Source organism: Varanus komodoensis, unplaced genomic scaffold, assembly GCF_004798865.1.
Source record: "Varanus komodoensis strain SLA01 unplaced genomic scaffold, ASM479886v1 scaffold160, whole genome shotgun sequence".
NCBI classification, from domain to species: domain Eukaryota; kingdom Metazoa; phylum Chordata; class Lepidosauria; order Squamata; family Varanidae; genus Varanus; species Varanus komodoensis.
The window spans coordinates 123462-149707 of record NW_025335469.1 but is presented as its reverse complement, the minus strand read 5'-3'; the positions used below and the strand labels follow the sequence as shown (position 1 = coordinate 149707).

The following is a 26246-nucleotide window of genomic DNA, read 5'->3' as shown; positions in this document are numbered from 1 at the left end:
CCTATGTTGTTTTACCTGTTTTTAAAATTTTGTTGTAAAATGCTTGTCCTTTGAAATGAAGCTATGGTATTTTATTCTATTTTATGAACTGTCATAAACTGCCCTGAGAGCTTCAACAACTGGGTGGCAAAGAAATGAAATGAATAAAATGAATGGGCATCTCAGAAACGCAGGACTCCGAAATTATATTCAGTCCCCAACACAGAGGCTTTCTTCCCTTACTGCATGTCACAATCAGAGAAAAGGAATAGGCAAGACCCGCAAGTGTGTTATCGATCATTAGGTAGCTAGGAAACGGCTTCATGCTGAGTCAAATAATCCAGCCCAGAACTGTTTACTGAAGCTGGCCAGAGCTCTCCAAGGGCTCCAACAGAGGGGGGTCCTCCAGGGCCCTGCTGCCGGAGTGCCTTCCATCTGGAGGTCCTGGGGGTTGATCCTGGAGCCTTCTGCCTGCAAAGTCCCTGCTCAGGCGACAACGTCCCATCAAACAAGTATAACAATTGGGAAAGGAGACCTGAAGAGTCCACCTTTCCCAGAAGTTGTCACAAGAAATATATGATCTGGCCAGGGCAACTTCTTCTTCCTTCTCTTTTCTCCTCCTATATTTTTATTTACTTATTTTATACTGATAATTTTAATTTTATATTTGTAACTCAGTGTATTTTTTGTATTTTTGTATTTAATGGTAATTTATTATGTTCTATTGTATTTCAATGTATTTTATTGTGTTGTAAGCCGCCCCGAGGTTTTGGCAAGGGGCGGCATAGAAATGTTATAATAATAATTAAAAAAAAAAGGCTATGCAACTAAAGAGATTGAGTCTAGCTAGGACCAGCAAGGGCTGCATCTGCTGCAGGGGCCCTTGCACCCAGGTCCGAACTCCTGGTTCAATTTGAGGGAAAATGAGAAATGTAAACATGCTCTATCTGCTGGATATTTGTGATAAAGCTGAGTCTCTCTTTTGCATGCAGGAAGTCCTGTTAGTGGTCAGTGCCTGGCATCTGAGGGAGGGATGGAAACCCCCTGCCTGGACTCTGACAGAATCACTGCTGCCAGCCCGTGTCAAGAATCCCAGGCTACCTGGACCAAGGGCTGGTGGAGGAAGGCAGCTCACTACGCTCCATCACAGAAGCACCTGCAGTGATGTGGAGACATGAACAGATGCAGTCCCTCATGCGGCACAAAAGCCTAGATGCACGTGGAGGTGATGCAAAATACCAGAATTCTTTGCTGCACCATGCGCTGATAAAGAACAAAAAGCTTCAACACAGCAGGAAAGTGTGCTTAGGGATCCTTGGTTAGAACAGCACCATAATACTGTGTGTTCACTTCATTCGCTTTAGAAAATGAAGGAAGCGGCAAGAAACTTTTGTGCATTAAAAAGAAAAAAAAAGATTTTCAATCACTTTCACTCTTGAATGTGGGGGCCCTAGATCTTCAGGGCCCAGACAAGACATCTTCAGAAAGGGTCCTCTCCTTCACTGGAGATGATCACCCCCTCCTCCATGGCCACTCCCCACAGCTCCCCCTCCACACTGCTTCCCCCCACTAAGTGGCTGCCACTTCTCCTTTTCACCATTGCTACTCCCCTTCACCACGACCCACCCCACTTCAGGGCCAGAGGAACAAGGATGGCCCAGGGATCTCTTGATGGAGGGCTCAAAGCTGAGACGGGGCTTTGGCAGGTGCCCCACCACCTGGACCTGCTGCTCCCACAAGAGCTATTGGAGAACTTCTGGGAGGAAAGGCTCTTCTGAGGCTTTCTCAATGGGCAGCTGCCAAAGGGGTTTTAAGAATTTATCCAGTGCAAGGAGCCCTTTGTTCTTCGTGTATGTGGCTCCACAGTAATTGGAGGAGAGCTGAGTTGCCCTCATGTCCGGCTTGGGTGCTTCCCAATGGGGCATCTCTCTGCCCACTGTGGGAACAGGATGCTGAGCTTGAGGGGCCTTTGCTTCAATCCAGCAGGGCTCTTTGTATCTTTCTACAGTCTTGTTTCTGCACCTAATGCTGCTGCTATTACTACTCACAAGAAGTCAATTGTTGGAGAATAAGGAATGCCTGCCTATTTCAACTGGGAAAAGGTGGGAAAAGGATACTATATTAGCCCAGCCATTAGTCTATTCCAGCAAGGCTCGGTGTCTGTTTCTTGAGCTCTTTTGACACAGTTTTAAAAGGTAACAGGAACAATAAGGAAGAAAGAAAAAGTCATATCCACAAAAACTAAATCAGATCCTCTTGATTTTACGTTTTTGCAGGGACATCCCTAAAACTACCATTCAATCATAGATCACCTGTACCTTCACAGAGTGAACCTGGAAAATCACAGAAATGACGCTTGTTGGTGCTGCCACAGTTCCAGAACGTGGACTACAGGTAAATCCCCATGGTTTTTTCAGCACCAAAACACGAACTGTATCAGTAGCCGGGGATTGCACCAGAAAAGCCATCGATCTACTTATCACTGCACTGCGACAACATAAAAACATGGGCCTGAGGCAGGGATCTTTTACCGGGAAAACCCCTCAAACCACGTAAAAATCATGAAGATCCATAAAATTAAAAGGATCCCTTCTTAATTTCAGGGATCCGACATTTGCCCTGTTCCGACTGAGATTCTTCAAGTAACTACATTTTCCCCGTTTGCAATTGCAAGAGGTCGTACATGGATCTTTCCTCCTGCTTTTATTTCCCCTCCCCTTCTCTCTCATTCTCCTTCCCAAATCCACCCGGGGATCCAATGCGCAATTTCTTTTCCCACTTTAGATCTATTTTAAAGCTGGGGGGGGGGGGCGCAAGTAGACAAAGGGAAAAGACACCGCTGTTTTTCTGTGGTCTCGGAAACAATATAATAAAACTCCTCCCTCCCTTACCTGCATTTGCGAGCGATGGGATGCAAAGGATTCTCTGGAGAAATGTTTTATTCTAGCAATTCCCTACCTCTGACCTGCGGCCGCAGAGACCATGCAGACCCTACACCCATTGTTTAATTTAGCCAATCCTTCCCCTTCTCGGCACCCCATCTAAGCCAATCAAAAGCCGGGATACTCAAGCGGCAAGCCGATCAAAAGACCACTACTTGCTGGGAATTGTAGTTTCTACCCATCTTGAAAGAACTTGATTTATGTTCCCTGCGCTTTTCTTTCTGCGAATGTGAAAACGGCTAGCAAATTAAAATCAATAAAATACTGAACAAGACTAAGAAAGAAGTGTTTTGTTTTTAACCCAAAGTTTAAGACAGAGGCAGATAAACACCAATACAAGATAGCGACAGGAGTCCTGCTTTTTGTAAAGGTAAAATTTCTACGACCTATTTGATCTTTTGTGCATACTATGGATTTTACTTTTGCTAAGTATTATCAAACATATTTATAATATTTAAGGAGACTTTGGCTGCCCTGTTAACTATGTGCAACTGATTAAAACACTTCAAGCAATGAATATTGCAAATACAGCTCTAGATAGATCTAATCTTTTGGTGCTGTACTTACAGGAATGTATAAGGAGCAAAAAGAAAGAAAAAAAATCAAATTTTCATTTAATGTAACATAACTCCAAAATAGGGTACTGCAGGTGGTGCAGTGGTTTAAATTGCTGTGCTGCTGGGCTGGTTGATCGAAAGGTTGCCGGTTCAAATCTGCACAAAGGGATGAGTTCCTGTTGCTCGGTCCCTGCTCCTGCCAACCTTGCAGTTCGAAAGCATGCAAATGCAAGTAGATAAAAAGGTACCACTTTGGTGGGCAGGTAACAGCGTTCTGTGCTCCTCGGTGTTCAGTCATGCCGGCCACATGACCACGGAGACTGTCTGCGGACAACGCTGGCTCCCTCAGCTAGGAAATGGAGATGAGCAACGCCCCCTAGAGTCAGGCATGACTGGACTTAATGTCAAGGGGAAACCTTTACCTTTACCTTTTAACACCAAAATATAACTTCCACCTCATCATAAAAGAGAGTGTTGCTAAAGAGGTTTACATCTGATTTGTTTCTGCTTTCTAGGGTTTTTTGAGTCATCTGCACATTGAATCAGCATTCCCTGCGCTTCTTAATAAAAGAGAGCAACCTTTCTACAATGTGCCTAGAGGCCTTTTGGCACATCATGGTTAGGATGCGTATTGTATTGTGCAAACGTGTCCAGTGTCTGCTGGCATTTCCTTTTACAAGTTTGTGTTCTAAAATTAACAGCACATTTTTACCCTGGAAGCAAAAAGCAGATGTGAAAAAATTATTTTCAGATATGCATCAAAGAAGAAGTAAGTGTTGGGGAAATCCAGCTACATCCTGCCAAAGAGTCACTTATGTGCCTTTGTGTTATAAAATGCCTGCACACTTTGCTCAAGGAAGCCCCCAAAAATTCCAAGCCAGGTTACTGTTTGACATTTGCTGTTCCTTTAAGAAGTGGGACTGGATGGCTTCCCCAATAGCTGCCAGGGCTCTTGTTTTGCTCATCAGCAAGAACTGGTCAGGCTGCCAGGTTAACAGCATTGCAACCACCCTCGTTTGCATGCCAAGACTCACAATAATCCCGTGATCATTGTGTTAATCTCCTGCAATCCAATGCCATTGTATTGAGCCCCCTCTGCAGGCCTCTCACCTTCTTCTGACTGTGTTCCCCTTATTTCATCATGAACTGCCCAACTGCTGGGCCCAGGTGACTCAGAAACTATAAAACACTCTGTATATGTTCTAAGAACTTGTAGTTGGCAGTGAGATCCACTACCCGGTAGCATGCTGTCGTAAGTAACTGCAGGGGGCCTGGGTGATCTTTCAATAAAACTGCTGGGGATCAAGGCGATTCAATCTTCCCTGCGGGTCCTAGTGATTAATTCTCCCCATTTAGTAAAGTTACATGAAGCCTTTTTTTACCCACTTGGTGAGATAAAATATGGATACTGGAACAATGTAATCCATGTGTAGTGTTTAGCATGACTCTTTCTGCCTTAGGTCTTTTCCCCCACATAACTCAAATATGCTCCTCTTCTTTGTTTATACATATTTTTAACAAATAGTGTTGTCCTTAGAATACAGGGTCCTTTAAAACACTTCAGAGCATATGCAAATTCGCAAATTGTCAAGGATCCCCCCCCCCCCACCAGCACCTGTGGCCTCCTGTGGAGCAGATAAAACAATAGCACAGCTAAATAAGCAAGGAAGTTGCCTTTCTTTGCTGAGTTTCTGCTTTTCAAGGAAGATATTCTCTGCCAGTTAGATCAGGCCAGGTCCTGCATCACTGGAGTCTATCACTGTGTAGGGTGGCTGGTCGGATAACCACCAGGGATGAAAACAAGAAAGAGCATTCGTATTTAAGAGCTGATCTTCACTGTGATGTACTGGTTAGGAACGGGAGGCAGGGACTCCTGGATTCTAGTCCCTACTCAGCGATGGAGCTAACTGGGTGCCTTTGGACCACTCACAGACTCGCTCTCAGTCCAACCTACCTCACAAGGCTGTTGTTGTAGGGATAAGATTGAGAAGAGGACTGTGTGAGCTGTCTTGAGTTCCTCACAAGGAAAAAGGTGGGATATAATCATGATACATACATGCATGCATCCATCTGCACATTATCCAGAATGAGGATGTGAACTCTAAACTGTTTAACTAGAAACTCCAGATGGGTGTGGGGAGAGCTGCAGATAGAAATATTTGAATGTTCCCCAATGTAAAACTCTCTTTGTATGTAGTAAATGGGCCAGTCAGAGGGCATGTTTATTTAAATGCCAATTTTTCCTGAAGGTTCATTGCATGCAAGCTGGGAAGCATATCTTTACATGTGCATTAGTGTATTTTTAATCTGTTTTTGTTCCTCTGAGTCATTCTGAACAGGCAAATGCCATTCATAAAAGGGGATGCTCAGTAAAATGAAAGCCTTTTTAATGCGAAATACTAAAAGAGATCACAGCTTAGCAATTCCTGCTTCACCGACTAACTGTAGATTTGGGCTTGCTGGAGAATTTTGTGACATTAAAAGGACAGAATAGAATAGTAGTAGAGTTGAAAGCCAGCAAATTTGGAAAACTCAACAGTGGCCACAGGATTGGAAAAGGTCAGTTTACATTCCAATCCCAAAGAAGGACAATGCCAAAGAATGTTCAAACTACCGCACCATTGCAATCATTTCTCATGCTAGCAAAGTGATGCTCAAAATCCTACAAGCCAGGCTCCAGCAGTATGTGGACCGAGAACTACCAGAGGTACAGGCAGGATTTCGAAGAGGGAGAGGAACTAGAGATCAAATTGCCAACATACTCTGGATCATGGAGAAAGCTAGGGAGTTCCAGAAAAACATCTACTTCTGCTTCATTGACTATGCTAAAGCCTTTGGTTGTGTAGATCACAACAAATTGTGGCAAGTTCTTATTTGTCTCTTGAGAAACCTACATATGGGTCAAGAAGCAAAAGTGAGAACTGGACACAGAACCACTGATTGGTTCAAGATTGGAAAAGGTGTGCGGCAAGGCTGTATACTGTCGTCCTGCCTATTTAACTTATATGCAGAGCACATCATGAGAAAGGCAGGGCTAGATGAATCACCAGTTGGAATTAAGATTGCCTGGAGAAATATCAACAACCTCACATATGCAGATGATACAACTCTGATGGCAGAAAGTGAAGAGGAACTAAAGAGCCTCTTGATGCAGGTGAAGGAGGAGAGCGCAAAAGTTGGCTTGAAACTCAACATTAAGAAAACTAAGATCACGGCATCCGATCCTCTCACTTCCTGGCAAATAGATGGGGAAGAAATGGAGGTGGTGACAAATTTTATTTTCCTGGGCTCCAAGATCACTGCAAACAGGGACTGCAGTCAAGCAATTAAAAGACGCTTGCTCCTGGGGAGGAAAGCTATGGCAAATCTAGACAGCATACTAAAAAGCAGAGACATCACCCTGCCAACAAAAGTGCGTATAGTCAAGGCTATGGTTTTCCCAGTTTCAATGTATGGCTATGAAAGTTGGACCATAAGGAAGGCTGAGCACTGAAGGATTGAGGCCTTTGAATTGTGGTGCTGGAGGAGACTCCTGTGAGTCCCTTGGACCGCAAGGCGATCAAACTGGTCAGTCCTAGAGGAGATCAACCCTGACTGCTCTTTAGAAGGCCAGATAGTGAAGATGAAACTCAAATGTTTTGGCCACCTAATCAGAAGGAAGGACTCCCTGGAGAAGAGTCTAATGCTGGGAACAATAGATGGCAAAAGAAGAAGGGGACAGTAGAGGATGAGGTGGCTGGATGGAGTCACTGAAGCAGTTGAAGTGAGCTTGACTGGACTCTGGGAGATGGTGGAGGGCAGGAAGGCCTGGAGAAGTGTTGTCCATGGGGTCACGATAGGTCGGACACGACTTCGCGACTAACAACAACAAAAGAGTTGAAAGGGTCCTATAAGACCATTGAGTCGAACCCTCTGCTCCACTTCCAGCCACAGGCCTGTGCCTTTCCAATTTAGCAAAGGTGACTCAGCATGCTTGCCTCAATGCAGGGAGGCAAAACCTGGTTGCCAGAAGTGGGACACAGGAATTTGCTCCAAAGGTATTAACCAATGCTGAATTAGGAACACCAGGAGAGTGGAGAATTCAGCTCCTCTGTGGCTCCACTCTTGTTGGTTATCTTGCAGACCGATTTTATATTAAACTGACTGGTGTGCTTTGAATCAGAGAAGCAGACTCGGACACTGCTGTACATCAGGTCAGACTGTTACATCCTCTAACCTAGCACTGTCTAGCACAGCTGCAGTTACTCTTCCAGGCTGTCGGGAAGGGAGAGAGAGGTCTTTCCCGTCACCTGCAGATTCATCTGCTTTTCATGGGAGGTGGTGGGGTTTGGACTGGGACCTTCAACACTTAAGGCACAGGTCTTCCAGAGGTCTGCCAAGCATTTTTCTGCAGCTTCTGAGTTACTTCTCACCAGACCTCTCCCATGGTGTAGAAATGGGGTTTGCTTTTCACATGTTATAGGATGCTCAGATGGATCTATCCAGTTCTCGGGTGGAGCTGGGGCAAGCCGGGGTGGGGGACAAGGTCTTGCAAGCTTCAAGGTTACCTGCTGAGCCTGATTTATGACTGCTCGTTCTTTTAGTATCATGTTTTGCTACACTAGATTTATGGTTTTGTCAATCCGTTGTTTTGCTGTGCAAACTTGTAATGGCCTATGGCTAAATACAATAAATTTACTACTACTACTGAAGTTTAAGCCCAAGTAAGAATGCTTGCATCATGTCAGAATCCTGGAATCTCAATTTGAGAAGAGTCGTGGGAAAGACCAAGCGTCTAGACCATCTGAGGCTTTATTGTTTTACCCCCAAGGTTCCCGCGGTACTCTCACGATAATGCATGCTGCATTACCGGGCAGGCAGAGATGAACTCTGCTGCCAAGCTTCAATACCATTACAGGGCATTTATAGGTACACAGGTACAGGGCAATTGATGACAGAATGTAGAGATTACAATGAGATTCTGAGGTCATCACATACAGAACAGATAAAGAAATGTCAGTCAATCACACTGTAACAATGAGATTACAATATTTCTAATTGTCTGTATTGAGACTTTAGTTGAGTAACTTGAACCCATCTCCAGGTCTGCTCAGACATGCAAATTCAAGCTACTAGAAACTATTCATGATAAGCTCAGACCCCTATCTCGACTCTAAACATTCTGCATGATCAGAGCACATGAAGCCCTCTGGGCTATCAAAAGATTATTGTAAACTGAATTCCAACAATGACTATTTACAATGTATATTTGGGCTAAAATAGCCTGTCTGCTGTAGCCCACAGCTAAAGGTGAGAGAAGGGAGCGGGGGAATGCCATTTTAAACAGTGACAGCTTGGTTTTGAGAAAGAAGACAGGATTTAATCCCACAATGCAAAGGCACACAGGAGTAATGCTTTTCAGACAGGATTCATCCAAATTTTCCCAACAATCATTCCTGCAAGCAATAGGAGCCATCCTGAGGGTGGAGACAGAAACTTAACAGAAAGGAAGGGAAGAAGGGGACAATTCAATCTGGATTTAACTTTTTAAATGGGCAGGTGATTCTTATTTATTTATTTGTTTGTTTGTTTATTAAAAGCTTTTATAGGCCATCCACTACAAGTGTCTCAGGATGGCTTCTTCTGCATCTCGAAGAAAACACTACTCTGTTTTATACCATTCTATAACCAGGTGAGTTTTAATAAAAGAACTTTACTTCTGTGGTTTTGTTTGAGTCTGCTGGAAAGGGATAGGGAGAGAGGAAGGAACCCTCTTAAGACACGCAGCTTCACCATGACTAAAGACTTTTTAATCCTTTCACTGCCTAGTTTTTGCAAAGGAAATTGGCTGGATTACACAACTGCTGGTGTGTGAGACTGTTTAACTTCCTCCACATTTTTATCCATTTGGTTTTTTTTAACCACTATACATCTTATAATTTAAAGAAATGCCAAGGCAGTGAAAACATAGCACTTGTATAATAACCATAAATAAATTTAAATATATTCAATAAATATATTGAAGTCCAGGCCTGATTCAAAGTGCTAGTATTAACATTCAGTCCTAAACAGCTTGGGATCAGGTTATCTGAAGGAACAACTCATCCCATATGTTACTGGGTAACATATGTTAGTGGGTAACAGACAGCTTTTAAACAAATCTAATAAATAAGTAAATAAATACCTGGACAATAAGGTCATCTTTGGGGGTCCTCCTCCAGGAGCCCCCTCCAAAGGAAGTAAGGAAGGTGGCTACCAGGAAAAGGACCTTTCCGGTTGTGGCACTCAGGTATGGAATGAGTTCACCAAAGAGGTGTGACTGGCACCTACTCTATATTGTTTGTGGCCCCAGGGGGGAACCTTTTTATTTTCCCAGTATTTTAACAGTTAAACAGTGAGAGCCAGTGTGGTGTAGTGGTTAAGAGCACGGGACTGGGACTCAGACGATCTGGGTTCTAGTCCCCGCTCAGCCATGGAGCCAACTGGGTGACTTTGGGCCAGTCACAGACTCTCAGCCCATCCTACCTCACAGGGTTGTTGTTGTGGGGATAAGATGGAGGAGGAGAATGATGTAAGCTGCCTTGAGCCCTTTGTAGGAAAAAGGCAGGATATAAATCGAAAAATAAATAAATAAAATAAATAAAAACGTTAAACATTGCATTTTATCCTGTACCACTGCTATACCTCTGTGCTGATTTGGTGGCAATTGTTGTGGTTTTATTGCCTTAGGATAATTTTTTTTTCTCTTTCTTGTTTGTGCGTTGTTAACATTGGTTAACTGCCCAGAGAGCCTTGGCTATTGGGCCATATAAAAAATAAAAAACAAGGAGGCCCACCTCAGACTCCCTACCCAGCCATGCGGCCCACTGAGGCTCCTTGGGCACTCGTACTCTCTCAGCCCAGTCTGCCTCACAGGGCTGGCATGAAAAGTAGGAATATAAGTGCCAAAATAGCTTCCCACACATGTTCCCTAGCAACTGGTCACATGGGCATCCTGTCTTCGCTACCTGAGGCAGCATGGCATTGTTGTCCTTCTCTGAACTAATCCCATTATATCTGGATCCTTCTTAAAGGTGGTGCCCACTAACTAGATAATGTACATGATGGAAACCGTGTGTCCAGGGTGGCTGTGGAGTCACTGAGGGACGATTATGTAGAATGCCCTTATTCAGTGCTTTTTTTTTTAAGAAAAATGGTGCCGGAACTCATGAAATCATTTACCTTTCACACGTAGTCAATCACTGTACACACACCCACACGTGTCAGTTGTGTAATGAAACATAACGGTCGCCGCCCACAGTAAGCACTCAGCGCGCGACCACAGGACCAGTCACAAGCCGAGCAGCACCATCACAACCGGCACAGACAAAGTATGCATTCATCGGATTCGACACACAAGCAGCCTGCATGCACCGTTTTAATGATTTCGCCACTGACCTGCTACGCTCGACAGGGCGATTCAAATCTTTGTGGACCAAACAACACATTTTCAAAAGTTACTTTTAAAACTTGGAAAATCTGTCAAAAAAACTCTGTTCCGGTGCGTTCTATGACAAAAAAAAAAGCACTGCCCTTATCTCCTTTCTCTACATGTTCCTGCCAATTAAATTTCTTCCCTAGAGTCAGAAATTGTCCATTGCTTCCCTAGCCCTTAAACATTCTTATTCTGGAGAAGAAGTGCAAGAGATTATTAATAAATATAATACACATAAAATAGTGAAATGAGTGAAAGGAAGTTAGGAAGGAGTGAAAGGAAGTTAATAACTTCCTTATGAGTGAAAGGAAGTTATTCTACCTGATGTGTACCTGCAACTCTTCTATTGCCATCACTCACCTCTACTATGGGTTGGGATCTAAACTTTAGAATCGTTTTCAGATAGAAATAAGCTTTTGCCAGCACATATTAAAATATGCTTCCTTTCCTTCAGTACAGGAAACATCTTGGAGCACCTGTATAAATCCTTCCTACACTGGCTTTCTGGTGTTAGGAAAGCGCTGATTTCCAACCAAACTCCTGGCCACATTCCAAGCATGCACACGATTTTTCTCTTGTGAGAATTCTCCAGTGCCTCATAAAAAGGTATTTCTGAACAAAGCACTTCTCAGGCTTCACATGGTGTTTCCTATGTGGGCTCTCTGAAGTATCATAAGGTCTGAGCAAACAACAGAACATTTCTGTCCCAAAGTTCTCTCCTCTGTGTAGTCTTTGATGGGTCATCAATCAGCAAAACATTTCCACATTCCAAGCGAAATGAGTTCGAGCTTAGTGACTGGACCGCCCTGACAGGAGAGAAGAAAATTCATAGTATCATACCTGTGGCCACTAAAAAGCCTCCAGGATAACTTTCTGATTTATCACCAAAAGCATGGTTAGGGGGCTATTTCTGCTATCCAACTCTCATTATTATTAAGTATTTAATAGAGGTCCACCTGGCGCCGTCGTTATTTGTTTTTCGGCGCCAGGCAAAGACCTTTTTATTCAAATGTCATTTTAACTGTTAATAGTATTTATTCATTTTATTCTTTGGCCAGGGCGACTTAATTTATACTGTTAATTTATATTATTTTAACGAAGTTTATTTATGTTTGTGAGCCGCCCCGAGGCTTCGGCAAATGGGGCAGCATAGAAATTTCCTAAATAAATAAATAAAATACTTTCTTGGCTCTTGAATAACCAAACCCTTAGCCTGATGCTCACAGCATAAACTATGATCCATGCAGGGCTGATGAATGTCTGCTACAGCTAAATGTAGGAGAATGCTTCCTCTGAAGTCAGTGAGACAGTTTTCCATGCCTAGCATACGAACCTGGTGCCTGCAGGGAGCCGAGGTGTCTGTGTGTGGGCGAAAGGGGACAGTCTTTCTCCCATACTCCTTTTGCTGCATGCCACCAGGTTCCTCACTAACAGAGGTATGAGGAAGAGATGAGCATGCAGCTCACCCTACCTGTTCATCTAGCTTGAGTGAAAACTGACTGAGGACATCAACAGAATTGCGGAAATATATGGTGCTGGGAAAATGTACTGCCAGGAACAGCCAGGCTCTTGTGAAATGGACAAAAGGACCAGTCAGGCAGGCTCTTCTGAAACGCAGAGCCAAGTTCCTTACCTTGTGGGTCACATCCCATAATTCTGTACAAGGTCTCTGATCTCAGCCCAACAGAGCCTGCTGGCCCTCTTTGAATAGGCAAACGTATTGTCAAGGGTCTGTGTACTCTGCAAGAACAGAGAGTTGAGTCTTTCTCTGTTTCCACACCTTGAGAAACCCTTTCACAAGCTCGGTTGCAGACAGAGAAGAGAAAGCCCTTCTCAAAAAGGAACCTCACGCACACCATCCTTCCCAGGAAAGCCTCTCCTGACCTCATCTGTGGCAGGTATTCAGAGAATATTCCCACATCTGGAAACAATTACAACCAGCTGCCTTGCACACAGAAATCTGGGGGAAGCTACTTGAAAGACAGGATATTTTTTTACCGTGGGATCTGATGCCCACACAGAGAGGTGCAATTTCTGTGCAGGCTATTGAATCACCTTGAACCCAGCAGTGTTATTGAAAGATCTCCCAGGCCCCCTGCAGTTACATACAACAGGATGCTACCTGGTAGTGGGTCTCACCACCAACTACAGGCTCTTCGAACATATACAGAGTGTGTTACAGATTCTGAGTCACATGGGCCCAGCAGCTGGGCAGTTGATGAGGAAATAAGGGGAACACAGTCAGAAGGTGAGAGGCCTGCAGAGGGGGCTCAGTACAATGGCATTGGATTGCAGGAGATTAACACAATGATCACGGGATTATTGTGAGTCTTGGCATGCAAACGAGGGTGGTTGCAATGCTGTTAACCTGGCAGCCTGACCAGTTCTTACCGATCAGCAAAACAAGAGCCCTGGCAGCTTCTTGGGGAAGCCACCAAGTCCCACTTCTTAAAGTAACAGCCAATGCCAAACAGTAACCTGGCTTGGATTTTTTGGGGGCTTCCTGAGAAAGGGGTGCAGGCATTTTATAACGCAAAGACGCATAAGCGACCCTTTTCTGCCAGGATTTATCTGACTTTTCCAAACACCTCCCAGACTTTTTTGGGTTTGGTTCTGTGAGATGATCTGTGTGAAATGATTCTGGGGTTCTTTTTTTTTTTTTTGGTTTATCCAGCACTGCACTTTGCACTGTGTACACACAAAATGCAGTGTACATGCAATGGTCACAAGTTTAAAAGAGGAAGGATGCGTTGCTCAACACGCCATGTGTGGCTGCACTGGATTAGCTCAGTGGATCAGCTCAGGAAGGCCCATTAACGTAGGATTGTGGGAGGAGCTGAAATGGCCCAATTTAATGCGTGGGTTGAGGAGTCTCAAAAACATTTAAGCTTCCTTTTCCAAAGACAGAAAGTCTACCTTTCAGGAGGCTTCTCTCTCACAAAGCTGCCTTCTCATTAGCCTTACCTGAAAGTAAACTTGAAGAAAGGTCTAGAAAATGGAAGACGCAGAAGGATATATGTCAATAGAACCAGAAAGAAGGAATACCCACTTGCCACCTATTCCACGAAAGACACAAGGTATGGATTGAAAAGGTCATTTTTAGATTGCTATTTATGGATGCTTAAATAGCTTGTTTCCTAATGAAAGTGTCATGGTTATTAGGAGAGTCAATGTAGCAGTGAAATGTGTTGAATTAGAGCTGGTGTGGGCAACTTGTAGCCCTCAGGATGTTTTGGCAAAACTCCCATGATCCCTAGCTATTGGCAGTGCTGACCAATTGATGGGAGTTGTAGGCAAAAATATCTAAATATCTGCCTGCCCCTAGATTAAGACCAGGAAAGCTCATATTCCAGTCCTTGTTGAATGTGAAATTTACCTTGGGCAGCCATTCTCTTTCAAATGCATCTATTTCATAGGGTGTTGTGAGTTTACAAAGCAGCCATCAAGACCTTTGAAGGGAGGATGGGGTAGGAACTAAACATCGTGTATTAATGAAATTTATTTATTTATTAAAAGCTTTTATATGCCGTCCTTTATATAAATATCTCAGGACGGCTTACTGTACTTTAAAAGAACAATTTAAAACAACAGCAACTTCCAATAAATGAATTAAAACAGTAATAATGTATAAAACAATAAACAGCAATTAACACAAAATAAGCACAAAACAAAACAAGAGCCACTGTACATTAAAAGCTATTGATTTTAAAATGACGTTTAAATAAAAAAGTTTTGTCGTGGTGCCGAAAAGAGTATAAGCTCGGCGCCAGGCGTACCTATCTGGGAAGTACATTCCAAATTGACGTATTCTGGAGCCAGATTGCTGTTCAGTCAGCCCAGCACTTACTCCTCAGAGTAGCAGTGGCTCTCAAAGCTTCTGGTAGTGAATTATCCCAGCTCTGCTACTTGGGATCACCTTTTTCAAGTGTAGATGTTTTCAACACAACCTGGCACCTTCTTTCTGACCAGAAACCAGCCAATGATGGGGAAACAGGATTGCCAGCTGGACAGACCATGTAAAAGGGAGAATCAGCATGGGGTGGGGGGGGGTGTTTCCAATGTTCTGATTGAGGTGAGATCCCATCTTCCATCTTTCCAGGTGGACCTACAACCACCCCACTTGAGTACAATGGACATAAAACCACACTAGCCGAGACTGATTGTGCTCGTATTGCAAAAAGCCACTTGGTTCAGGGCGAAAGGTTCTTGGAGAGCTGGGAGAAACCACCGCTGTAGGATCAGGCAAGTGCCTGCAAGGATGGCTTGCTCTTCCTTCAGTTATTGGAAGAAGAAAGAAGGGACTCTGCTTGGCTTAGGTGTTCAAAGGAGATGAAGCTGCTTATCCAAGTACCAGTTTACTAACTCCCTGAGACGTTCTGTAGGGGACAGGATAGAAGAGCTTTTAAAATATATAAATAACCCTAATCTCCCAAAGAGCTGGTCAAAGCTAGAGGATAAAAACAAACCAATTAATAGTATGATCATATTAGCAACAAAATGGAAATAATAAGAATTATATCTCCATTAACAGATTCCATCCTATTCATATTGTATATTTCAAATGTATATAACTTGTGGCTCTCCAGATGTTTGGGCCTACAACTTCCATCAGCTCCAGCGAGTGCAGCCATGAGTGAGGGAGGGTGGAGTTGTAGGCCAAAACATCTGGATGACCAAAAGGTGCCTGTTCTATATGAAGAGCAAAATGTCCTAAGTGTGACTCCTTATGTAACCAAAATGGTACCACTCCTGCAGAAGACTGAGCTTAACAGCGGGCTCGAAGGGAGCTTGAAGTTTCAAGGAGGACAAAAGCCATCTCACTAATACACACCCAGAGAACAACCCCTAAGGAGGGGGACCTCATCAACAGTCCAGTGAAGACTGTTTACACTCAGTAGCTGGGCCTGCATGTCATGGCAAGCAGCCCTGCAGAGTCACCACGGTTTGCATGACGTGCTTGACAGACCATCAGGCTCCTGGTGGGAACCCTTTCCCTCCTGCCACCCTCCTCCCTCTCCAGCCCCCCTGGTGCTCCCCCAGGGAGGAGGGAGGCTCCTCACTTGGCAGCTGCCACTGCCCACCCCGTTCTGCTCTTCGCAGCCAGCACACAGTCTCTGCCGTATAAATGGGGCCCGTGCTCTACAGCACAGTAGAGAAGGCAAGGGGGCTGATCGGGCCCCTCACACTTGCTCCAAAGGGGGCTGCTACACATTCAGGAGAAAGGAATGGTGGGGGGGGGCGTGTGCTGGGCGGTGCTGTGGAAAGGAGCAGCAGCACCCAGCTAATTCACCTGTGAATTCACCTGCGTGCACACCTGAGAAGGGCTGCTCTCATGCACACACGCAGAAGGGGGGAGAATCGACAGGGTGGCAGTGCCTGTTGGGGGCAGCACCACTCAGCTGATTCCTCTGCTTGCCCCCCCCCCTTTCTTGCTCCTGCTTGTGAGAGAGGCGTCCCCAACCTTTAGGGAGCAACTGTTTGAAACGGCTTCAAGTACGACACTCATGATAGAAAACAGTGCAAGGAATAGAATTAATTACAAGCCACTGAAAACCTGGTTGAATGAGGTTCATTCAGGAGGTGACGATGCATGCTATTGCGGGGATGGGGGTGGGGAGGATAAAGCCTCCCCCCAGTGAAATAATGCTGAGGATAGTTGTAGTGGGGACAACACTTTAACCTCACCTCCATTGCAGGGCTTCTCCAGGCAAAAGCGCAAGAGAGGAGCCAACCCCAGCCCTTCCCACACCCCTTTTCCTGGCTGCATCGGGCTCCCACCAGCCCAACAGAGAGGAAGGAGCAGGACACTGGGAGCTATGGGGGGGGGCATGTGGGGGCAGAAGAAACAGTGCCGGGGTCCCACATGGGCAGCTTATGGCCTGAGGGTTGCCCACACCTATTTATAAAAGGTGCAGTTCAGATGTCGTAACAGAGTAAGCATCTTGGCTCACACTGTCCAGTCGCTCCTTCTGTGCTCATAGCGTGCAAAGCAGGGGCTCTAGCTTGTTGCAAGAGAGACAACCGAGATCCCAGAGGTCAACATAATGGGGCATCCTGAAAGAAGACATGACGGTCTGGATGCCTGAACAGAGCAGTGTCTTCTCGCTTGTCCGGCTTGTACTTTTCAAAAACTCAGAGCAGATGTGCTTTCATGATGAATCTTAAATCCCACAGCTTCTTGTTCAACATGCTGCAAAATCACACTGGCCATTGTGCTGGTAGGAAGCATTGCTCTGAATGTGGCCCTAGTCACACTTCTAATAGGTAGGTTTCTATTGTATTCTAAGATGCTTCAGTATTCTGAGATATTGTGGATTGCTGCATATTTCCCTGCCTCTTCTCCCATGCCTTCTATGAATGAAATCTAGCAAATCTGGTAGAGGCAGCTTTGCCAATTAATTTATTCTCATGTCAGGAAAAGTTTCACCTGTTACATTTTCCAGATGTTAAGCTGAGGGCAAGGAGGGCTAAGGGACTAATCCTGTTTATTTATTCATTTTTGTGGATTGGGGTTTAAAATGTTATTTTTTCCAGAGAAGTTTTCCAGCAGTACACATGCAGCTTCAAGTTTCAAATATGCTTACCTGCTGGGACTCTTCTGCCTTAATGATTCTTGATTCAGCCTTCATTGGCCTGTTCTTATGGACCCCTTCCCCCTCCAAGGGGCCTCTTTTTGGACTTACTCGGTTGAGACACTTTGTTTTTCATTTTTTCAACTCTTGAAATGTTTTCAAGAGAAACATTCTTTCTCTAGACCATATTCTTACTTTACTTTTGCATCAGGTTAATTTTTATTATGGCATTTTCTGTTTCAAAAATGACTTTGTTTTTCCTTTACTGTTTTTAGTGTTGTATGCCACTGTGAGCACAATTAGTAGAATAGCCATAAAAATACTACGAGTAATGATTTTGAATGAATTGACGTGCTGTGTAAAAGACTTGGGTAGCTTTCCCCACCATTATCTCTCTATACCAGAGAAGAGCTTCAAATGCTGATATTTATGTAAAGCTGGAAGGGGCCAGAAGGCTGTTGCGTCCCACCCCCTGCTCAGTGCAGGACTCCCAGTTAAACCATCCCTCTCATATGGCTGCCCAGTTACATCTTGAATGCCTCCAGTGTGGGGGAGCCCACAGCCTCCCTAAGTCATGGGTTCCATTTTCATAATGTCCTAACACTCCGAATACTTTTCCTGGTATCTAGCTGCAACCTGCCTTCCTGTAATTTGAGACCATTATTCCATTAATGGTGCAGGCCTTGTATCCACCAGCAAAATGGTGACATCAAAAGTTTCAGATTGCCAACTGGAGATTACACCTGCTTCTTTTTAATGATAAGAGATGGTCACGTCAGCTTTTCACTCATTCCTCCTCTCTCCCACCTGTGGGAGCAAGGAAAATTCTCATTTGGCTCTTGGAGAAGTCGTGGCAGCAATCATTTTCAGTACTAAAAGGAAACCGGTAATCTCCAGACTGCCCAGACTGTGGCCCTCCATAATTTGGGGGACTACAAATTCCATGAGGTGTAGCCTGCATAGTAAAGGGGCTGATGGGAGTTGCACTCCATTCACATTCGGAGAGTCACAATTTGCCCATCGTTGGCCGAACCCTATCTAACTATACACCACACTGACCTGAGGTTTCTTGGACAGTTTTCCAGATTGGAAATGTGCAAGACGATTCCTGCCCACTGAAGTCACCCAATTCCTGTGAATGGGTCCCAGGCAGTACAACAGGTAATTTCAAACCCTTTCTTTTGGACAGCTTCAACACTCCTCCACCGCAGCAGCTTGAAACAAGAATTAGGGTGTTAATCTGGGATGTCCCAATTGTTATCCATGAACTGTTGGTGGGTGTGAAGTCAATGAATGCCGGAAGAAATGCATCTTTTTGCTGGAGAACTGCAGTAAGAAAAGCTGTCTCAGCAAAACAATTATTCTGTGTGTCCTTCAAGGATGGAGATGTCTCCATGTGATCCAGCAGGAGGCCAAAGACTTGTGACCCTCCAGGTGTTGCCGGACAGCACTTCTCACCTCTGATCATTGAGCATGCTGGATGGGGCAGATAGAAGTTGGAGTCCAACCATGTCTAGGAGGCCACAAGTTCCCCACTCTGCTTTAGAGCAAAGCTGGGGTGAAATCCAAGCTAAGACAAAGAAAGCAAACTGCAAACTGTCTGTGGGGCCTCTTGGAGATGGTTTTATATGCCTTCTATACATTGGGCACACGCAGTAAATATTGACTTGCAGATATCAAAATGGAGCTGGAATCCAGCAGCAGCTGGAAACCAGGCAAGACTCCTTCAGCTGGCCTCTGCCCCCAGCATGCATGCCTTCTCCCTGCCTTCATCTCCAGAACCTTTTGGGCTTCCTCCCCATCTTAAGCATGGCCACCACCTGCTTCCTTGGCGTGCCCAGGAGAGCCAGTGAGCCTTTGCACCTCACTACCACTGTGGGCCGGGTCAGAGCGAGAGGCAGGTGAACAGATGCGCTGCCACGGCAAAGAGAAGGAGCATGTCCAAGGGGCTCGTGGGGGGAGGACCTTGGCAGGGACCAACCATGCCTATGCCTGCCGCTGCCCTGGCTGGTGTCATCCCCACCTGGAAGAAGCCAGAACCCCAGCATTCTGCCTCTGCATAGGTCTCCCCACTAAGGATGGAGTCTAGCCACCCTTTTCTTCTTCTCCCGCAGAACACGTGACTTTCGATCCAGACACTGCTCATCCACGGATTGTCATACCTCAGGATAAGAAAAGTGCAAGATGGGGCGAGGTGGAGCAGAGCCTGCCCAACACCACCAAGAGATTCGATACGCGGGTCTGGGTGCTGGGCCAGAAGGGATACAACTCAGGGAAGCATTGCTGGGAGGTTGAGGTGAAGGGAGAGGGAGAATGGGCGGTGGGGGTCGCCAAGCAATCTGTGAAGAGAAAGGGCCCAACGAATTTCAGCACCGATGAAGGCATCTGGGCTGTGGGAGAGTACTGGGGGAAGGCAAACTACCTCGCTTTCACCTCTCCAAACCATACACGTCTTCAACTCTCCAAGAAACCCCGGAATATTCGTGTCTTTCTAGATTACACCCAAGGGCTGGTGGAATTTTTCAATGTTGAGACTAAGTCTGCATTGTATGCGTTTGTTCAAGCTTCTTTTTCTGGAGAAACGATCTATCCTTGGTTTCGTGTGTGGGATGGAACTGAACTTATACTGCATCCCTGAAGGACTGAAATCAATGCAAAAATGGTCTGTCTCAAGGGCCAGAAGTTGGCATCTTGTGGCTCTCCAGGTATTTTGGGCTATAATTCACATAAGCCTGATGACAGTGACTGGAGCTTATGGGAGCTGTAGTTCAAAACACCGCAGTCCCCAGCTTGCCTACCTCATCCTAAAAGCTATGAAACTGCTGGGCTCTCCTCATGGAAACACTACAGCCTTCCTCAAGAAATGCTAAACTTGGCAGGAGTTTAATTCATTCTCCACAGTTACAAGCAAGGTCTTAGAAACATACAAACAGAGCAAGTCAGAAGGGGTCTCCCAGGCCATCTAGTCTGACCCCTGACTCCAGCCAGCAACTGTCATGATATGCCCACCATGTGCACGTCCAGCCTATCCTTGAACACCCTCACCGATGGGGCCTCAACCACCTCCCAGGGAAGCCCATTCCATAACCTGGTGATCCTGTCAGGAAGTACTTCCTGGCATCCAAATTGAACCATGGCTCCCTGAGCTTGACTCCATTGAAGCACATCCTGCCCTCCTCCGCAGGGGAAAACAGGTCTCTACCCACCTCCATGTGACACCCCCTCATGTACTTATATGTCGCCAACAGATCCCCTCGGAGTCTCCTCTCCTCCAGGCTGAAAAGGCCCAGGTCCCTCAGTCTGGCCTCATACGGTTTTCCCTGCAATTCGGCCACCATCCCTGCGCCCCTGCGCTGTCTTTTAGTAATGAAAGCCAAAGCGGGTGGGGAGCGGTGCACAGGATGTGAGCTACAGGAACCAGGAAATATCAAACTGTGCTCATGCTTTATTCTGCCCTAAGCTCTTTAAATAGTAGAAGACCGAAACCATCAAAGTAAAATTATTTTTACTGTAAAGTTGAAGCTCACTTTACTCTTGGAAATATTTCAGTCTCACTCCTGCTGAAAGCAGCTCGGGGTGACAGAGGTGCATTTTCCAGATTTTCTCTTTGACAGCCTGCAAGACAAGTTAGGTAGAGAGGGTGGCCACTTAATGACTGAATGGGAATTTAAACTCCAATGGACTTCACCCAAGCACATGGCCCTGCCTTTGGATATGGCTCTAACAAGCCAACTGAGATCAAGACAATTTGTTCATAATGCCATAGAACAACCAGGGCCAGCAGGGCAGAAGTGCTGGGACTTCTAATTAGCAGGGACAGTGACTTGATTGTGCCACCTTCCCGTGCCCCCAGTACCCCGGCCCCCTCTAGGGCCAGCTGCAGTCCCTCTCTGGGTGCACCAATGTGTCACAATGTCTCCGTTGTGTTTCAACCTTTCCTCACAGTCCTGACACCCAAATGGTCTCTCTGCTGTGTGGTTTTCTTGGTGGTGGCCACACAGGTTAGCTTGCTCGTTAAAAAAAACCTTCCCACAGGCAAGGAAACTTTTCTCTCACGTCTTCTGTTAGAATGAAGGGCAGAGAATAATATTTACTTATTAAATCATTCCACATACATCATTCCTCCCCAATGCTTCCATGTGACTTCTGAAGAGATTTACAATTTGGGCAGTATTAGTGGTAGTCCTACACAGTGTAGGCCCCTGGAAATGAATGGGTTTTAAATTAGACTAATGTTGGTTACAACTATGTTTGTCTCAGTATTTAAATGCACACGATGTAGCAACCTTAAGTAGTTTGGGGGGACCTTGATGTTCTTTTAAGTAATAGTATGCTATACAGATATGTATGAAACACCAGTTCCATTTCTTCCCATGGTCATTATGGGGAAATAATTAAAATTCTGAAGTATTTTTTAAAATGTTATTCAAGTCTGAGAAAGAATTTCTTTTGTGGGTTATATTAACGGTTTTCATAACACAAACAGTTAAAATTTTGAGAGAAGTTGACAGCAGGAATGCCACATTGGTGAGGGTCTGATGAGGGGGAATCCTATAAAAAGAAGGGGGTACAAAGACCCTCACATTTTCATCTGTCCTTCTCATTGGAAAGAAAGGCAAGAACCAATGGGCATTTATTCCAAGTACAACCTAAAAGCATTTTTGGAAAAAAAGATTAAGAAAATTCTTAAATAAATTAGACGGATACGTTAAAAGAAATTATTTGGTACTCCTTCTGGAGCATGACTGAAGAGGGAAAGAAATGCTTGGAAGGAAGCTATCTCTGCTTCTGGATTGCCCCAAGAGTTGGATTAATTTCTTAGTCACATTTATATCCCATCTTTTTTCCTTCAAGGAGGCCAAAGCAGCGTACACAACCATCTTCCTTCCCAACTTATCCTCATAAACAACCCTGTGAGGTAGGCTAGGCTGAATCAGTGACCAGCCTAAAGTTACCCAGAGAGCTTAATGGCTGAGGGGAGACTTGAGCCTAGTTCTCTCCTGTGCTGCTTGCTGCCAGAATAAATCTTACCATTTAGGAACACCTCATGCTGTACCTCAGCCTGCCTTACCACGTCCACAGAAGTGCTATCACCCCCATACCACATATTTGTAGAGTGGGTACAGACTGTGCGGGGGGAGTTGACTTCCCATTGACTGCCTACTGATTCACCCAGAGTGGCCTCTTGGTGAGGGGGCAGCAGAGAAAATGACAAAAAGGAACTGAAATGGACTGACGTGGAAAGAAGCTTCGCCTCTGGAACGGGGGAAAGGATTCTGGCCCCACCAGACTGAAAGGCAATTAAGAATGTTTTGCTGAATGTTGTGTGTGTGCCATGTGGGGATGAGAGTGTGTACGGTGTGCATTTGGCAGGAATTCCTTGATTTAGGGGGTGCTTGGTGTATGTTTTAAGAGATTTGGTAAATGGTGATTGGGTGCTTTGTACAGGATGGGGAAATAATGGAAGAAATGGGTAAAGAATGCAGCTGCAGGAACTTCTAGGTAAAGAAAAGAAAAACCAATGAAAAGGAGGGAAGGTTGGTCTACCTTGTTTGCTAAAATCTCCCCATTATTTAGAGGTAGCAACTGCAGCCTCTTCTCTGGGGTTTGGTCTGGCCAACTGAATTCGAGGAAATGTGTGTGGGAAATGATGGATTTCTTGACTCTGTGGGAATTGGCCATCCCATAGAGCCAAGAAAAGTGGGGATGCTCTGGCAGGAAGATACCACCACTTTGTGAGTGCTGCAAAAGCAGCGTACACACAAGAGCCTCTTAGCATGTGCAGAGTTCAAAGTACTTTGGGAAGTTGGAGCGGCTCTGCTTCCGGCCACAGGTTGGAGGCAGGATTGTACTAGCTCTCAAAAAGAAATCCTGGAGTATCTAGAAAACTCTCAAAATAAATCTTGGGGTGTCTAAAACAAACAAGCAAACAAACAAACAGAAAAGGGTTGTGAAACTGAGACTAGGCAGTCTCAGAGATTCTTTGAGTCTTCAAAGCTTGTATTGCCTCAGGGGAATACAGTAGCTGCATGGGGAAGGAATTGGGTTAAAACAAAAAACCCTTGAACACTCTCAATGTGGGGCTAGGGAATTTTATTTTATTATTTATTTTGGAAGGGAAACCTAAAAACCATGTTGTGAGCATGCATCAATTGTTTGTGTCAACCATCAAGAGTTTTCCTCTCTGAAAACTTCCTTTCTCCGAATAACAACCATCTTGTTATTGCTATGCCACAACTGAATGATTGGGAGGGAATGGATGAAACTCTGGGACTCTGTGCGTGTGTGTGCGCACGCGAGTGTGCACACAGTGGGGGGGGATTTCTTTTTCCCCTGAAATCCCTATGAGGCTACTTTTTCCTTTGGGTTCAACAAGAAGCTTGTTCCCCTTTTATGCAATGTTGCCCAATATTTCTGCTCAGGCCCCAAAATTCACAAGGAAAGGAATATGTAGGGTGTGTTTTATACCAACATCAGAGGGGGAAAAAAATAATTGATGGTGCTAAAAATTTCCCTTACATTAGCCTAATGTTTATTGGGGGCTGGGCCCATTTGCCAGCCCAAGGATGTGGGCAACTAGAAAGGCCAAGGGTCAAAACTCCTCCTCCCAGAGTTTTTCTTTCCATGAACCATAAGCACTCATGTTCCTCTAAATGCTCAAGCACGGATCATTTGGTTGAAACATGTGCTAGTTCAGGTTTGCATGTATTCACAATGGGTTGGTTCATTTTGTATCTATGTATGAGAGAGAATACCATCTCTGTAAAAAGGAAATTGTGTGAAAGTATGTCTTATTGTCCAGACTCCATCAGAAAGAACATTTTTCTCTAGCCCAGGCAAGTACCAGGTTTGTGAAAATACACACGTTCAACAAAAGGTTTCTTTTGTGTGCATTTTTGACATTGGCTGGACTGATTTCAACAATCTGTTTTGTTTTGTTTTGTTTTGTTTTGTTTTTGAGACCATGCTAAAGAGGCTTGTGGGGACCAGGTATAAAAAGGACATAGACTTTCCACCTTCTTTCCCAGCCTTCTCTCCATACTAACATGGATCTTTCTGCTCCTGCCTACAACCAACTTCAGTGAAGCAATGTAAAAGCCTTTTTCTTCAATTCACCTGTTTTTGAGCTGTACTTTTCCAGACACCAGATGAACTGTGTCACCTGTTACAGCAGAGTGACCAAATAGGCACACAGACACCCCAGAGAAAAGACTCTTTCCCTCCAACCCTGGGATAAAAGCCCTCCATGTCCTTGACCTGTGCCCTGGCCCCAGGACCTGCAATGACTGCGATGGAATCCATTTCTGTGTCCTGCCTTGCTCCTTGCAGCATCCATGAGGAAACAACTCAAACCAGGCAAACCGTGATAGGACGTTCTGCAGCTAAGCCGACAGCAGAAACTGAGTGAAGCATGCTGTTGTTAGTCGTGAAGTCGTGTCCGACCCATCGCGACCCTATGGACAACTTTCCATAGACAACAAAATCTCAAAGAATTGCCTCAAAGGCAAGCCAAATAACTGACCTGGACATTAGGCCATTGCCTCATATCGCACTGCTCCCATCTTGCAAAGCAGGCTAACCCAGTTTGCTGACCAGAAGGGATGGTGGCCTCAGACAGGATAGCCCAGCCCAGATGAGAATTAAATTCCTAGGCTACTATGGGTCAGAAGAGGCCTAGGGAGTCAGAAAACCAGGCCTCAGAGTAGATCGGGTGGCATTACTACAGAGAAGTGAGGGAGCAGGTGAGGATGAGAGCTGACTGGCTGGCACTGAGTTCCTTGCAGCCAAAGCGGGGGGGGGGGGGGGGGCAAAAGGACCAAGGGGTTTCCTAAGAGGGCTAGTTGCATTGGGGTTACATATCCTGTGCTTTTGGATTTTCTTTTTCCTCTTTTCTTTCTCTTTCTTTGCTACTTTTCCAATTGTTTCCAATTTTCCCTACCCTTTGAACTCCCAGCAAACACACACTCTCCATTGCAGGCAATAACTTTCTCCTCACCCCAGTTTAGTCTTGAGATGGAAGCTGCTTTCTGGGAAAGAGGAAGATTGGAACAGGATTTATCTGAACTGACTCACTTGTTTCTGTCACATAGTGGCGCTAGTGAGAAAGGGGTGATTGTTGGGAAATTTCAGATAAATCCTGGTAGAAAAACATTGCTTTATGTGCCTTTGTGTTATAAAATCAAACCTGCACTTCTTTCTCACGAAGCATCAGCTTTCCAAGCCAGGTCACTGCTTAGCGTTGCTGTTGCCTTAAGAAGATGGCATTCTTAGCTGGACTGAGAAGCCTCACTAATAGGAAATACCTGTGTTCTTATCAGCTGTAGAAAAACTGAAATAATGCTGTCCATTTGTTTCTGAATGGGTCCACCTAAACAGAGGCAAGCCCCTGCTGAGCGTGTTTGTCAAACCAGACTTCCCGAAGGGCTCCTCCATTGGACACACTGGCATGTTTAAGCAGACAGACTCGGCTGACCCGAACTGTCAAGAATTTGCTAGACTGACCTATCAAAACAGCAGCCAGTAATGGTTTCCATCCTATTGCTGCCAGTATTTCTGATAGTTTAGAACATTATGTCACGCCTAAAGACATCAGGATGCTATTGCACCAACATTATCTGGAAATTTAACACTCTGTATTGGTATATGTGACTCTCAGGTTATAAAAGTGTCTGCACATGGCCTGTGATTTTGTAGCTGAGTTTGCCTCTACCCAGTAATATATTATCATTAGTGACAGCAGGTA

At 45.0% G+C, this 26246-nt stretch overlaps 1 protein-coding gene across 2 annotated transcripts; it reads left to right on the top strand.

Moving 5' to 3' along the window:
- Positions 1-13852: 13852 nt before the first annotated feature.
- Positions 13853-20502, top strand: LOC123021433 (E3 ubiquitin-protein ligase TRIM7-like). Of its 2 annotated transcripts, XM_044426150.1 has the most exons (4): positions 13853-14008; positions 17106-17195; positions 18581-18664; positions 19618-20502. In XM_044426150.1, exons 1-4 carry the CDS (start codon positions 13927-13929, stop codon positions 20139-20141), a joined length of 780 nt encoding a protein of 259 aa, XP_044282085.1. In that variant the 5' UTR covers positions 13853-13926; the 3' UTR covers positions 20142-20502. The 2 variants fall into 2 exon arrangements, with proteins under 2 accessions (XP_044282085.1, XP_044282086.1); XM_044426151.1 differs by lacking the exon at positions 17106-17195.
- The last annotated feature ends 5744 nt before the right edge of the window (positions 20503-26246 follow it).